The sequence below is a fragment of the Sprattus sprattus genome (genome assembly GCF_963457725.1).
Source record: "Sprattus sprattus genome assembly, chromosome: 5".
NCBI lineage: Eukaryota > Metazoa > Chordata > Actinopteri > Clupeiformes > Clupeidae > Sprattus > Sprattus sprattus.
The window spans coordinates 4,899,846-4,915,962 of record NC_137924.1 but is presented as its reverse complement, the minus strand read 5'-3'; the positions used below and the strand labels follow the sequence as shown (position 1 = coordinate 4,915,962).

General features: G+C 43.5%; 1 protein-coding gene across 1 annotated transcript in view; it reads left to right on the top strand.

The window, feature by feature from the left end:
* The window catches only part of LOC308365952 (E3 ubiquitin-protein ligase TRIM35-like), a gene marked incomplete at both ends in the record, with an annotated part of 83,547 nt that extends 67,791 nt beyond the window's left edge, over nucleotides 1–15,756 (top strand). Inside the window, one exon of the mRNA XM_080839587.1 lies at nucleotides 15,206–15,756. Coding sequence (XP_080695713.1) covers nucleotides 15,206–15,756 — 551 coding nt within the window. The remainder of the gene's footprint in view (nucleotides 1–15,205) is intronic.
* Between the last annotated feature and the right edge of the window lie 361 nt (nucleotides 15,757–16,117).

Below are 16,117 nucleotides of genomic sequence, written 5' to 3'. Positions count from 1 at the left end.
AGGCGAAACGTTTGCAATTAATATCAGACGGGAAACTTGTCCCGCAAACTGTGTCGCATGAAGCCCCTAAATTTCATATGGCCTCTAATTTAAAGTTGGTTCCACCTTTTAATGAGCGAGACTTGGATTCTTTCTTTGCCCTGTTTGAGAGAGTGGCTGATTCACAGGCCTGGCCGAATACTGAGCGCACTCTTATGCTGCAGTGTGTTTTTAAGGGTAAGGCCCAGAGGGTCTACTCTGCTATGTCGCTTGAGGACAGCCGTGACTACCACAAGGTGAAGACGGCTATTCTCAAGGCTTATTCCCTTGTGCCTGAGGCCTACAGGCAACGCTTTAGAAACCTGAGGAGACGTTCTGACCAGACATATGTTGAGTTTGCCCAAGAGTTAAAGTTGCAGTGCCAACGTTGGTGTTCTGCCTCTGAAGTTGAAGGTTATGAGGAGCTTTTCAATCTGATGTTGCTAGAGCAGTTCACGAATACTCTACCTGTTCAGTTGGCGACATACATCATGGAGCATGATATGACCACTGTTTCAGAAGCAGCTGTTCTTGCAGACGACTATGAGTTCACACATAAGGCTCGGGCATTTCCTCAGGGTAGGTCTGACTGGCATCAGAGGGGTGCAGGTGGTCCTGTGCCATTCCCACATACTGTTTATTCACCTCCTGAGAATGTGGGGCGGCCTTTCAGCAGACGAGAGCCTACTGCCCAGTCAGATTCAGGCAAGAGGTGTCATTACTGTCTAGGTAGTGGGCACTGGAAACCTGATTGCCCACTTTTGAAGCAAAGGGCTAAGCCTCGTGCTGGGCCTGAGAAGTCCTCTCGTCCAGGTCAATTCTTAAGTGTTTGTTCACAGTCTGATGAGAAAAATTTTACTCAGACCCATTACTCGCCCTTCATTTCTGATGGTGTTGTTTCCCTTCCAGGTCATACAGAGGCAGTTCCTGTTAAAATCCTGAGGGATACTGGTTCCTCTGAGTCTTTCATCTTGCAGTCTGTGCTACCCTTTGATGTCCATTCCGACACAGGAAATAGTGTCTTGGTTCGTGGTTTTGGTCCAGGCACCTTCGCTGTCCCGTTACACCACGTGAACTTGCGGTCACAGCTAGTGCAGGGGGACGTATGTTTAGGGGTGTGTTCGTCTCTGCCTGTAGATGGCGTCGCCGTCGTGATTGGCAATAATTTGGCCGGTTGCCATGTTTGGGCAGCGTCTGCTTTGCCCCTGGTGACCTTAGAAACACCCTCTCTTTCAGGGGTGTCTGGTATTCATGCACAAACCCACCCCAATGTCCTCCCCAATTTGGCCCAAACCCTCCCCAATGTCACCTCTGCTGGTGTGGTTACTCGCGCTGCTCGCCGTGCCGCCGAAGAGCAGGGTGTTGATGGGGAGGCTGGTTACACCCCGGAGCCCTGGCTCTTGTGGGAAAACCTTCCCACATCGGTGTCGCGGGGAGAGCTAGCGAAGGAGCAGAGACAAGACCCTTCCTTAGAACCCCTATTTAGCCGGGTTAACTCAAAAGAGAAGAGTGACCATGTGTCCACTGGCTACTTTGTGCATGATGGTGTCTTGGTGAGAAAGTGGACTTCACACATGGGTGAGAAAAGTGGCGAACTCCTGGTGCAGGTTGTGATTCCGGAAAGACTTCGTCCACTTGTTTTGAAAACTGCACATGACGCTATGGGCCACGTGGGGGTTAAGAAAACGTATGATTATTTGATGCGCTACTTTTACTGGCCACGGGTCAAGCGAGATGTGTCCAAGTATATCAAGTCCTGTCACACCTGCCAAATGACAGGGAAACCCAACCAGATTATCAAACCTGCACCTTTGTTGCCCATTTCGGTTGCGGCCAGCCCGTTTGACCATCTCCTCATTGACTGTGTGGGACCTCTGCCTAGGTCTAGCTCGGGTCATGAGTACCTCCTCACAGTGATGTGTCAGACCACTCGCTATCCTGCCGCTTATCCCCTCCGCTCAATTAAAGCTAAGTCCATTGTAAAGGCTTTGTCTCAGTTTATTTCAATTTTTGGGATACCAAAGGTAATCCAATCAGATCGTGGCTCAAACTTTTCTTCTCGTATTTTCGCAGAGGTGTTACGCCTACTCCGAGTGAAGCACAGCCTCTCTACTGCTTACCATCCCCAGAGCCAGGGAGCATTAGAGCGGTTTCATCAAACATTGAAGTCCCTTCTTCGTGCCTATTGCGTGGAGCTGGCTCGGGATTGGGAGGATGGTCTGCCGTGGCTGTTGCTGGCTGCGAGAGAGGTCACCCAGGAGAGCACCGGGTTTAGTCCAAATGCCCTAGTGTTTGGTCACTCTGTACGAGGGCCTCTTGCTGTGTTGCAGAGTCAGTGGGATGTGTCTGCGCCTCCAAAGAATCTGACGGATTATGTTAATGGTTTTAAGCGGAGGTTGTCTGAGGCTTGGCGGGTAGCTCGGGTGAATTTAGAAAAGGCACAGGGCAGAATGAAACGGCTCTATGACCGTCGTTCTGAACAGCGGGTATTTCGTGAAGGGGACCGTGTCCTGGCGTTACTCCCTGTCACGGGATCACCGTTCCATGCTAAGTTTGGTGGCCCCTACCTGGTGGTGAAACAAGTGTCTAGTGAGACTTGATTGCAACTCCAGATAGGCGCAAGTCCACGCAACTAGTCCATGTTAACTTATTAAAAGCTTATCATGCCCGTGATATGGTGAAGCCTGTTCTTTTGGTTAGTGCCCCGGGGTCTGCTGATATCTCTCCTGGCAGCTTGCGTTCCTTTGAAGGGGGGGATGAGCTGCGCGGGCCAGATGATGCTGTTTTAAGTGCAAGGTTGCAAAACTCGGAGTCACTAAAAAACTTGGAGCAAATCCTCAGTCACCTGCCAGAGACAAGGCGGTCGGAGTTGATTGCTCTTGTTCAGGAGTATAAGTGTTTGTTTTCAGACAGTCCATCTCAAACTCACGTCATTAGCCATGACATTGAGGTGGGGAATTCAGACCCTATTAAACAGCGCTTCTACAGGGTCTCTGTGGATAGACAGAGGCAGCAGGAGACAGAGGTGCAGTATCTGTTAGAAAATGACCTTGCAGAGCCCTCTACCTCCAGCTGGGCTTCTCCGTGCATTTTGGTGAACAAGCCTGACGGTACGTTCCGGTTTTGCACGGATTACCGTAAGGTCAACGCCATCACCAAGCCGGACTCTTTCCCGCTACCTAGGATTGAGGACTGTGTGGATCAGGTGGGAGGCGCTCGCTTTGTGAGCAAGTTCGATCTACTCAAGGGATATTGGCAAGTCCCTCTCACAGAGCGAGCACAAGAGATCTCCGCCTTTGTCACACCTAAAGGCCTCTACTCTTATAAGGTAATGAGTTTTGGTCTCCGTAATGCCCCGGCCACATTCCAGCGGCTAATGAACCGAGTGGTCTCTGGTCTGGATGGGTGTTCGGTTTATTTGGATGATGTAGTTTGTTTTAGTGACACTTGGGAGGGTCATTTGGTTCACATTCGGGCTCTGTTTCAGCGTTTGGCAGAGGCCAACTTGACGGTGAACCTCGCTAAATGTGAATTTGCCAAAGCTACAGTGACCTACCTAGGAAAGGTTGTTGGCCAGGGCCAGGTGCGCCCTGTACGGGCTAAGGTGGAGGCGATTGATCGCTTTCCTCCTCCAACCACAAAGAAAGAGCTCATGAGGTTTTTGGGTATCGTGGGGTTCTACAGGTGTTTTTGTAAGGCTTTCTCCACAGTGGTAGAGCCTCTCACTTCTTTACTGAGGTCTTCTGCCAAGTTTGTGTGGTCTCAGTCCTGTCAGGCCGCATTTGAAGCTGTCAAACGCCTTCTAACAACAACACCTGTTTTAGCGGCTCCTCAATTCACCAGGCCTTTCAAGCTGGAGGTGGATGCGAGCAATGTTGGAGCTGGAGCGGTGCTCCTACAAGAGGATGACAACGGCCTTAATCGGCCTGTGTGTTATTTCTCGAGGAAGTTTACGTCTTACCAGTTAAATTATCCTGTGATTGAAAAAGAGGCTCTTGCCCTCATCTGGGCGTTGCAGCACTTTGAGGTATATGTTGGGGGATGTGCGTCTACACTGGTGGTATACTGCGATCACAATCCCCTGACATTTCTGAATTCCCTCCAAAACCCCAACCAACGGCTAATGCGTTGGTCATTGTTTCTGCAGCCTTACCATCTGGACATTAGACATATTAAAGGCTCAAATAATGTCATTGCGGATGCGCTCTCCCGCGCTCCAGTGTAATGTCCTGTCTGTATACCCTTTTAACTTTTGTGTCTTCTGCCTGTAGCCTCCCAGGGCCCGGGTTGGGCTGTTGTTGCAGAGGGGACAAGGGTTAGGGGGGGTAAAGATAAGTATAAAATGTATAATATTGAATGTTAAATAAGGTAAGGTAAGATTGTTAGTGATGGTCACGTGGTGTAACATGTGGGTGCTTATGGTTGTCACTATAGGCTGGCTATTCTGGCCATGAGTATTATAGTCGTTATTTATGCAGGCCTGCATTCTGTGTACATTCTGGGTTGTTCTGCACTCTATCTGCACTCTGTGTGCATTCGGTTCTGTGTTATTCTCTGCATCCTGTGTTGATTATTGGTGTTGTTGTACATTGACCCGTTACGATCAACTTTTCTAAGGGGGAGGGTGTGACGAACCATTATGTTCGTCCGCTTTTCCCAGGTGTCCTGTGTTGTGTGGGTTTTCTGTTTGTCTGCATGGCTGTGTCTCATCCAAGGTGCTGATTGAACCAGGTTCCACCTGCGTGGGGGCGTGTCCTTGGCTTCAAAAGACCTGCTCTTCCGCACACCGGGAGGAACGGACATGCAGCACACTTTGTCCATCGTGTATTTCAACTTCTTTAATAAAATACTCGTAACTTCAAAGCTGTGGTTGTACCGTTTCCTTGTAACAATCTGAGCCGGTTGTTACACAGCTCAGCTTCAGCTTCATTAGTCTGATCAGACTCTGAGGTCCTGAAACAGTGGAGCAGCTCAGCTTCAGCTTCATTAGTCTGATCAGATTCTAACACTGATGACAGGAATTAAATTAAAGCTCCTTTAATTGGCTTTAAACCATTGTGTGATTTTAGGAAATAAGAGCTTTGAATGATACAAGGGATAAGGAATTGTATGAAAAAAAAATGGGACGTTTCAGGAACGTTTCTTGTGGTTGAGCAATATGGCTTGAGCAATTTGGCTTTATTTCAGTAAAGAGCTGTAACAAAGCACATGAATATACTCAGGATTCAGCAGTGTTGGTCTGAACAACAAGCATCTCAAATTGGAGCCATATACAGTATACTGTTTAACCCTCATGTAGTGATCTCAACATGGTTACAGAATTGACCGGCCTGATGGATAGGCAAACATTTGATTCCGATTAATTTTGATTTAAAACTTTTAATCATGTTGTTCTACTTGTTTGTGTTCAAAATAATATCAATTCACAGTAAAATATACATTAAACATACTTACAACTAGTGCAAATCCAAATCTCCGGATTATTAGTATTTTGTGTATTTAATAAAGTACTTAACTCAGATTCCCTGTTGTCCCTCCCTCATTCCCCTCACTGATATCAGCAGAGACGGCACACGGCACATTCACCACAGCACACAGTAATAATACTATGGAAGAGTATATGATGTAGTGGTAATGTACACATGCCATTACATTAAACAGATTAAGCTCCATTGCATCATATAACAGGAGGAATGGCACAGAGTGTGTTTGCGTGTTCTTTATCTAATCCACTGATCTGGGGTCAGTCTATGTGTCTCTGGTGTGGTCAAAATTACTTACAGACAACTGGAGTGGTACTGCAGATTTATTAACGATATCGGGAGCATTGTTACAAGCAATCCATGTTCATGAAATGTCCCCCAACAATGCCCATCAGTCTCTGGGCAAACTGAGCTCTTATACCTAAAACCCCTCCCTCGGACTAATACACTGTGGCCACCTTGTCCTCCACTATAGATAAGACTATTGACATAGGATCCCCTTACCCCAAGTCTTGACTAACTCTCTTAGCTCATCAAACCTTACCCAACAGGTCAGACAGAATACATGGCCACACTCAGTTACCAATTCAATTTATGTTATACTATGGAATCCTATACTAACCTACTTAATTAAATGTGAAACATGTATTTTTTATCCCACACTGGCAGGTACAGTTCACACCCTCATTCTCTTACCTGAACTTCAATGACAGTGGAACTGGTCTCAACTAATGCTGACCAATCAGAATCCCTCCATCGTACTCCCTGTCTGTAACTGACTGGTGATAATAATCATTTTGTACCACAGATACATTTGACGTCAGGAATAAGATTTTATTTACGATGATGCGCATCAGGGGAAAGAGAGCATGGCTTAACATAAAAATTCACCAGCTTCTCTGACGAGAACAGAAAAAGCCTCAGTTGAGTCAAACACACACACACACACACACTGACTCAAACAGACAAACACACACACACACACACACACACACACACACACACACACTCTGACTCAAGCAGACAAACACACTGACTCAAACACACACACTGACTCAAACACACAATCACACTGAATCAAACACACACAAACGCACGCACACAACATCCCAAACATTTTCTATTTTGAAACACACCTTCACACTCCCAGAAATATTCTGTTCTGAAACACACAAACACACTCCCAGAAATATTCCATCCTTATCTCTAAGATCACAGGGACAGGATATACACAGTTATCATGAGTACATAAAGTTGAAGTTGACAGGAGAACACACACACATTCAGGGATTATTCTACTTAATATGAGGATGAAGGACCAGGAGTGTAAGAATCATCAGACATTAATTATGATCTCCACTCCGTCACTGGCCTCAGAGCAGGAGGTGAAGTTGAGTGACAGGTCCATTCTCTGTCCTTTACTAGATGCTCTTAATACGTTTATCTGAACCCCATGAGTTTGGACAAAGCTGGTGAAACAGCCTTCAAAGAGAAGAGAGTCTTAAGACAAAATGGCTTCTAAGAAAAACTTGCCTTTTTCCTTGAAACTATTTTTTTTAAACATCCTGAAAGTCTTCTCTGAGGAGGCATTGCTATGTGGAATGTAAAGTAATGCCTTCATCAGCCTAGCCAGCTGACTGAAACGCTCATCTTTCCCTACAATACTCATCACAAAAGGAAAACTAGATGTTGTTTTTGGTGACTAACATTGCCATTTTCAGTTTGGCTTGCAGCACTTCGGTCTGTCCCTTAGTGATGTCATTTGATATTGCCTGAGTGCCCTTTTGATCCTCGGCAGCACGGATATTGAGACTTGACATGTTGACTAGGGTTGCCAACCGTCCCGAATTGTCTGGACGTGTAATTATGAGTGATTTTGATTTGTCCCGTTAGGGACAGCTCCAGTCCCGTATTCCAATTATAGCCTTTTTTATTTTTATCTGTTAAAAGAGAAAAATATAACAGTGTAATCTGTGCCCTGGAGACAAGCGCCTCTCAACTGCACTTGACTCCACAAGAATCTGTTAAGCCAACACGAACAGGTGAAAACTTGTAGCGAGTTAATGATTAAATTAAAGCTTGCACATTGACTACTGGTTGTTTTCATATTTCATATCAGCATTCTTTATACATGATGAACTGGTGTTAATATGTGTGAATATGAACTCATGCATATAAACTTGTTCATACGAAGTGTCACATTCACCCATTATAATTGTAGAAGTTAAATCGAGGAGACTATAACATTAGCTAGATATAGCTATCATTTCATGCAAACGGAAATCTCCCATTGAAATAGTTTAAGGCTATTATAAGCATAGCACCTAAATAGAGTATTAGCAACCAGAAATCACAACTTTAGCTGCAAAGTTATGGATCTGTATTGACAAGAGGTAAATAGCGCCCTCCTTGACCAATCTAAAACAATGTTAAAACTGTGGCCAGGCAGTGAACTGCAACCATTCTGAGTTACATAGGACGTTGAGACAGAGGCCCTGTTCGAAATGGGTTAAAATGCTGTTTAACGAATGACGTTCTGATTCGGACGGAGCCAAATTGGGCAGCCTTGGTCTAATGCTATTTTAAGAAAACATCATGAAATGTGAGAGAGACTTGTAATAATTGTCTTGAATATTACTATGAACAATACATCCAAGCACGTACAGTAGTGGTTTGCCAAAATAACACTGTAATGTATAGGTTTACGGCTAAAGAAACCTTGCGATTTCCATTATTGTTGGTCAGCTGTTGGCGCGCACGCACACATGGAAGAAAGTGTCCCTCATTTGGGGTTGAGGAAGTTGGCAACCCTAATGTTGACGGACGTCATTCTTACCCCTATGTTGAAATCAATACAAGCTTTGCAAAAAGCATGACTATTTTCAAGATGACTGTTTGATATGCATGGAAACTCCTCTGTCCAACATGACTTACATTTACAAACATAGGCTATTTCACCTTCTTCGGTGGTACATAGGCGTCGCCTCTTGCCATTTCCCCTTTCCCTTGCCGTTTCAACTTCGCGTGTCAAAATCCTACGTAGGTGTATCAATAATACCGTTTACGACTCTTTACCGTACCGACGACTTCTGCACACGCAGAGGGAGAGAACGGGAGGTGTTGTGTAGAGAGTGTGAGAGAGAAAATGGGAGGAGAAAACACTGACGCTTTATAGAGGAAGTTTAGCTCAGTGACAGACGGCACCCTGATCATGGAATTTGTATAAAAAATAGAACATCAGATCACTTGTCCATATTTGCAGCTGAAATGATGGCAATTATAATTGCGTTACAGTGGATAGAAGAAATCAGGCCCCCTAAGGCAGTTGTTTGTTCTGACTCTCTATCATCTCTCACATCCATTCAAAGTGGAGAATCATCATGTAGACAGGACTTATTAAATGAAATTAACAGCATCATTTTTAAAACCAATGAACAGGGAATATCAATTCAGTTTGTGTGGGTCCCTGCCCATAAAGGAATAGATGGAAACGAGAAAGCCGATAAGCTGGCAAAAGAGGCAACAAAAGAAGAGGTTATTCAGTTAAATGTTCCACTCAGTAAGTCAGAAATCAAGGTACTCATTCAACAAAAAATTAAAATCATATGGCAAACAGAATGGGATAAGGAGGTAAAGGGTAGACACCTGTACAAAATTCAAAAAGATATTTCAAATAGTAAATCTAGCTACTCGAACAGACAGGAGGAGGTTTGGTTTACAAGGATGAGAATAGGCCATACTGGTTTAAATAGCAACTTGCAGACGATACTTAAACATCCATCCGGAAAATGTGATATTTGTGCAGTCACAGAAGATGTTGAACATGTTCTTTTATGGTGTTCAAAATTCTCCAGACAAAGAGAAAAAGTAAAGAGGGAAGTGGAGAAAGTGAAAAAGGTTTTTTCATTAGACACCTTATTAGGTCAGCCTAGGTCAGAAAATATAACCAGTGCTTTGATTATTTTCATTAAAGAAACGAAATTAGCAGATAGGATTTAAGTTTGTTGTTTTCTGTTGTTTTTCCTTTATTATTATTATTATTACTATATATATATATGTATATATATATAATTTTATTTATTTATTTATTATTTTTTTTTTTTTTCCCTTTTATCCACATTCTCGACAATTGACAGCCAACATTCATTACAGAAGCAAATTAGTAAATAGGATTTAAGTTTGTTGTTTTCTGTTGTTTTCCCTTTATTATTATTATTTTTGATATCCAATTGATCGCACCTCAAGTCCAGTAGATGGCGGTAGTGCACATTGCTTGCAAACTGCCAATAAACAATACAGAAGAAGAAGAAGAAGAAGTGACAGACGGCAGCTTTGTTCCACGTTACAACTCTACAAATGTTCTAGCAGGTGAGAAAACACTCAAACTGGACATAATTTATTTTTAAAATACGTTGAAGAGGTTATCGTGCTGGCATGCATCGGTAAAAACTACAAGAGGACTCAGAAACGGTCTGGATTTTTCAAACTCGTGAAAGTGAAAGTAAAGTTTGGGAGGAAAACAACGAGAGGCAAGGTTAAAACAAATTTCAATTTTTTCTTGGAAAATGGCTTCGAAGCTAGAGGAGGATTTATCCTGTCCTGTGTGCACTGACATCTTTAACGACCCAGTTGTTCTGTCATGTAGTCACAGCTTTTGTAAAGCCTGTCTGCAGCAGTACTGGGGAACCAAAGGATCTAGAGAATGTCCGGTCTGCAGGAGGTTATCAAAAGCGAAGCCACCAACCAACCTTGCATTAAAAAACCTCTGTGAGACATTTTTACTGGAGAAAGGTCAGAGAGGAGCACTCTGTAGTCTCCATGGCGACCAACTCAAGCTGTTTTGTCATGATGATCAGCAGCTTGTGTGTTACTCGTGTCGAGACTCAAAACTCCACAGGAATCACCAGTTCAGTCCCATTGATGAAGCAACAGTTGACCTCAAGGTAAGTTTGATAACCACAAGATTTTGTATTGGATAATTAACAACAAGCTATAACCCGATATTTAGTCCCTTCATTTTTAACAATGATTTGGTTATCACAGTATTCAAACTCCCTGTAGTTGCTGTTATTACTGTAACTCAACACTAGGTGGCAGAACCATTTCACTCATCTGCGCCCTCAAGAAGGCCATCCAAATGTGTTCACAAAACATCAATTGAAATGCATCCATTTGTTGTTTTAGTGGTGACAATCCATGTTCTGCCAAAGTCGTATTTGAAAATCTGACTGGCTATTGCTGTAGTCAAGAGGCTTACTGACATGGGATATGTCTTTATTATTTTCACATTCAGGACTTTCCATAAATATGCCAGCAAATGTTGGAATAGTCACCAAGACATCTGAGGGGCGTCACATATAGTTTTGTATGTAAATGACAGCTGTATTATTCTCTCTCTCTCTCTCTCTCTCTCTCTCTCTCTCTCTCTCTCTCTCTCTCTCTCTCTCTCTCTCTCTCTCTCTTTCAGGAGAAGCTCAAGGTCAAATTGGATCCCTTAAAGGAAAAGCTAAAGGCTTTTGAAAAAGTAAAACTCACCTATGATGAAACAGCAAAATACATTAAGGTGAGAGTCAGGACTCAAGCATGAATAGAATATCTACAGACGTTGAAAGAAGCTTTTATGGTGTGTGTTAATCCAGAGGAATTTCCTAGTAGACACTTTCTCTGTTATTGACCTTATTCCAGACTCAGGCCCAGCACACAGAGAAGATGATCAAGGAGGAGTTTGAGAAGCTTCACCAGTTTCTACGAGATGAAGAGGCAGCCAGGATAGCTGCACTGAGGGAGGAAGAGGAGCAGAAGAAGGAGAAGTTTGAGAAGATAAGCAGAGGTATCTCATCTCTTTCAGACACAATCAGAGCCATAGAAGAGAAGGTGGGAGCTGATGACATCACATTTCTACAAGTAAGAACCATCTACTGCCCTATCATAGTGTTGGTGTGTGTGTGGGTGGGTGTGTGAGTGTGTGTGTGTGTGTGTTTGTGTATGTGTGTGTGTGTATGTGTGTGTATGTGTACGTGTCTGTGTTTGTGTCTAGGTGTGTGTGTGTGTACGTGTGTGTGTTTGTGTGTGTGTGTGTGTGTGTGTGTGTGTCTGTGTGTTTGTGTATGTGTGTGTGTGTATGTGTACGTGTCTGTGTCTGTCTATGTGTGTGTGTGTGTGTCTGTGTGTGTGTGTGTGTGTGTGTGTGTGTTTGTGTGTGTGTGTGCGTGTGTGTTGTTTAAAAAGCATGGGCAGCTCAACCACAAATAGGTCCATTTGTAAATAAAGGTTTTTTATGAGACATTTTCGTACCAATCATGTTTTCTCCTTCATCAATTCACAGAACTACAAGAGCACAGTGGAAAGGTGAGTGATCTGCCTCCTGTCTCTCTCTTCTCTGTGGTTCTGAACCCAAACCCACAGCAGCACTGACTTCTGCATGTTATTCCAGAGCCCAGTACACACTGCAGGATCCAGAGAGGGTTTCAGGAGCTCTGATCAATGTGGCAAAACACCTGGGCAACCTGAAGTTCAGAGTCTGGGAGAAGATGCAGGAGATTGTTCAATACAGTAAGTGTATATTTCTAGCCTGACGATGTCATACTCATAATTCTAGTCAGAATATGAGTCTGATACTGCTCCATTGAGCTGTGATTATGGGGCGTGTTTCAACGAACCAGGAAAGAAAATGCCTCTTCGCTCAATTGGATAGCTAGAACCATTCTGAGCAACGTAGTATGACCATCTGATACATTAAACTTTTACCGGATCTCGTAGGAAGGACGGCAAAAATATCTTTTCGATCGACAAATGCCTTAATCGCGTTTCTCTGTTCATCTTTCAAAATGAATGCGCTGTCAATATCTGTGAGATATGCATGCTCACGCTATACTCATTAGCAGCGAGGCTAGCTAGCTACTATGTGTTTCAATAGATTTTTGGTCTAAGTGTTAGCAATAACCTAACAATAATGGTCTAGAGAGCTTCAGTTAAGACATACAATACTCTGCAACCTTCGTGTTGCACATACACAACTAACCGAGTCAATGTAGTCATAAAAAGTCGTGTAGATAGCTTAATTCACATAACATATTTCCCACTAACAGCTCCCGAGATTTTGAATCTACCGTTAAATCAACTTAAGCCATCTGTCCATCATCGTATAAAGCCCGCCCTGACAATTTGATTGGCTGGATCCGTTTCGGATCTGCGCTAATTTTTCCCCAATGGAGCAGTGCCAGACCGAACTTCCAGACAAAACATTTTGTGGGCGGGGTTCGGTCTGGTATCCAGGCTAGTATATTTCCATTTCAGACTCAAAACACACACACAAACACATAGAGACAGGCAGAAGTATGGAAGATGTATTGTCTCACCCTACTGTTTTGAAGACTTCATATAGGACTGTGTTGAAGACATTTCTTTTTGGGAAGGATAAGAATTATTTTTCCGTTCTGACAGGGTTGCTAAGAGTTTTCTTTTCCTCAGGTCAATCTTTTGAAACGTTGAAATATGCTCTACAGTTTTCACTCCGAGAGTAATTAAGTGATCTCATTAGGGTTTGTAAAGAAACAATAAAAGAAGAGTTGATTTTAATGTGCAGCCCACCCTGTTTGTGTTATCCCATAGTGTAGTGTATGAGCCATTACATTGGTGGGAGGGCTACACGCAATAAAGCCGTTAGACGTCGGAGCTGTTTTCAGAAAAAGGCCCCAAATAGCCCAAGCAGAGCAATAGCCTGAATAGAATCCTTGATAGGGTTTGATAGAGAAAGGCCTGAGATAAAGCTTAGCCCCAATAGAGCAGAGAGAGAGAGGAAGGGATAGGAAGAGAGAGAGAAAGGGAAGTAGAGGGAGGGAGAGAGGAAGAGAGAGAGACAGAGAGAGATAGAAGAGAGAGAGAGAGGGAGAGAGAGAAGGAAGTAGAGGGAGTGAGTGAGAGAGAGATGACGAGAGAAGAGATAGCGAGAGGGAGAGGAGAGAGACATGGGGGGAGAGAGAGAGGGGCAGAGAGAAGACCTATGAAGTATGTAGACCTAAGACTAGGGTTGGGTACCGAGAACCGGTACCAATATGGCACCGGGACTATACAACCGATACCTACCCGGACCGAAATGTCACGCAGATTTCGGTGCTTCCTTTCGGTGCCTGAGCCGATTGAAATGAATAACATCAACAATTCATGCAGCTAAATGAACAAACCGGACCGAAATGTCACGCAGATTACGATGCTTCCTTTCAATGCCTGAGCTGATTGGAATGAGGAACCGCAACAAATCATGCAGTTAAATGAACATAACGTACGTAAAATGTTGTCTTATAAACAGGAATGATTTCAGGCTGCAACATGAAACACGGAGGCTGGTTCCAAAACAGTAGAAAACTAGCTAGCAGTAACGTGAGTGGCGTATGTATGATCTGTATGAATTATCTTTTTTTTTGTTGCCATGCATATTTCGTGGGTCACATTTAAAACTGCCCCATCTCCCAATGTTAACTTTGTCCTCTTTTTTTTTTAAAGTATCGGTTCAGGCACCGTTTAGGCACCGGTATCGTTTTAAAAGTATCGGTTATGTACCGGTATCGGAAAAAACCCAAACGATACCCATCCCTACCTAAGACAGGTCTTCTTCCCCAAAATTGAAAACAAAATTGCAAATTTTAGGAATTTCACCGATGACGACAAAATTATAATACTCCTTGGGGAAGGGCCATCAGCGGCTCTAGCAGCACAATATGTGTCAAAATGTGACAGCATGAGGGTATCTATGTGTTAACTCACATCTATGTTCAACTCACACACATACCTCCACACACTCACCCACAGAAACCCACCCTACACACACACACACACACACACACACACACACACACACATAAGGTCACTCTATCTATATGTTTGTATGTTGTAATATCTTTTTAAATTACATATATGTTTTGTATTGAGCTTTGGCAATATTGTCTAAATGACATTCATGCTAATTAAGCAATCTTGAACTTGAACTTGAGAGAGAGGGAGGGACAGAGAGACGGAGGGCATGCACACATACGCACGTACACACACACACACACACATACTGTATATACACACACAACACACACATATGCACAAGCACAGACACACACACACACACACACACACACACAGACATACAAACACACACACATATACACACATCTCTCCTACTTTAGGTCTCATTTCATAGCATTTCAGCATCTACTCTCTTGAGACCATACACACACACACCGAACGCACAGACACACACACACATATGCACACACACACACAAACACACATATAAGCACAAACACAAATACACGTACACATACAAATACACATAGACATACACATACACACACACATACACATACAGTACACACACACACACACACACATCTCCCCCAATAGAGTTCATATTGCTTATTTCATAAGGCCAGCAGGTACACACACACACAATGAATCTTTGATGCTTTTAAAGCACACCAATTGCATTACCAATTAATAATACGCTACAAAATACACGTGTCTGAATTAACATGACTTCCAGCATAAGCCCGCCCACTTCTGGACTTTTATCTGTATCCAGACACAAACCCAGATAATTTTGTTGGTTTAACAGATACAAATACAGATACAGGTATTGACCTCTAGTTTGTCTATGTGTATGTATCTCTTTTTGTGTGCTCTTTCCACCTAAACCATTTGTTTTTCTCACTCTGCAGCTCCTGTGACTCTGGATCCCAACACTGCAAACCGATATCTCATCCTGTCTGAGGATCTGACCAGTGTGAGACGTGGTGATGAGGAGCAGCAGCTTCCTGATAACCTAGAGAGATTTGATAAGTATGCCGACATCCTGGGCTCTGAGGGCTTTAACTCAGGGACTCACTGCTGGGATGTGGAGGTTGGAGAGAACACAAACTGGGAGGTGGGTGTGATCACAGAGTCTCTCCAGAGGAAGGGAGACTATGACTCCATGAGTGGACTGTGGTCTGTGTATTATAAAGATGGTAAATATGGAGCATGTTCTACACCACAGCCCTCCACTCTCCTCACAGTGAAGCAGAAACTCCAGAGGATCAGAGTGCAGCTGGACTGGGACAGAGGAGAGCTGTCATTCTCTGACCCTGATAATAACACACACCTACACACTCTCACACACACTTTCACTGAAAGAGTGTTTCCATACTTTGCTATTGGCTGTGATCTCTCTCCTCTGAGGATGTTCCCAGTGAAGGCTTCAGTGACAGTAGAGCAGCACAGCAAGAGATGATGTCACTTCCTTTTGCACTCTGACTAATTGGTTGTTTTGTAAGTTGCCTTAAGAAAATCCCACAGGTGTCACGTGATCTGAATTCTGTAAATATTACAAATTGAAGGGAAAAACATCTTTGACAAGAATGGAATTAAAATTCCTAAACAAGTTACTTGTTACTTAAGTACGCTGAGGTTGGCTAAAATTCTCGATCCTTCAGTTTACATACAATCGATTAAATCCCATTGAGGTACTGAAACAGTGGAGCAGCTCAGCTTCAGCTTCATTAGTCTGATCAGACTCTGAGGTCCTGAAACAGTGGAGCAGCTCAGCTTCAGCTTCATTAGTCTGATCAGACTCTGAGGTCCTGAAACAGTGG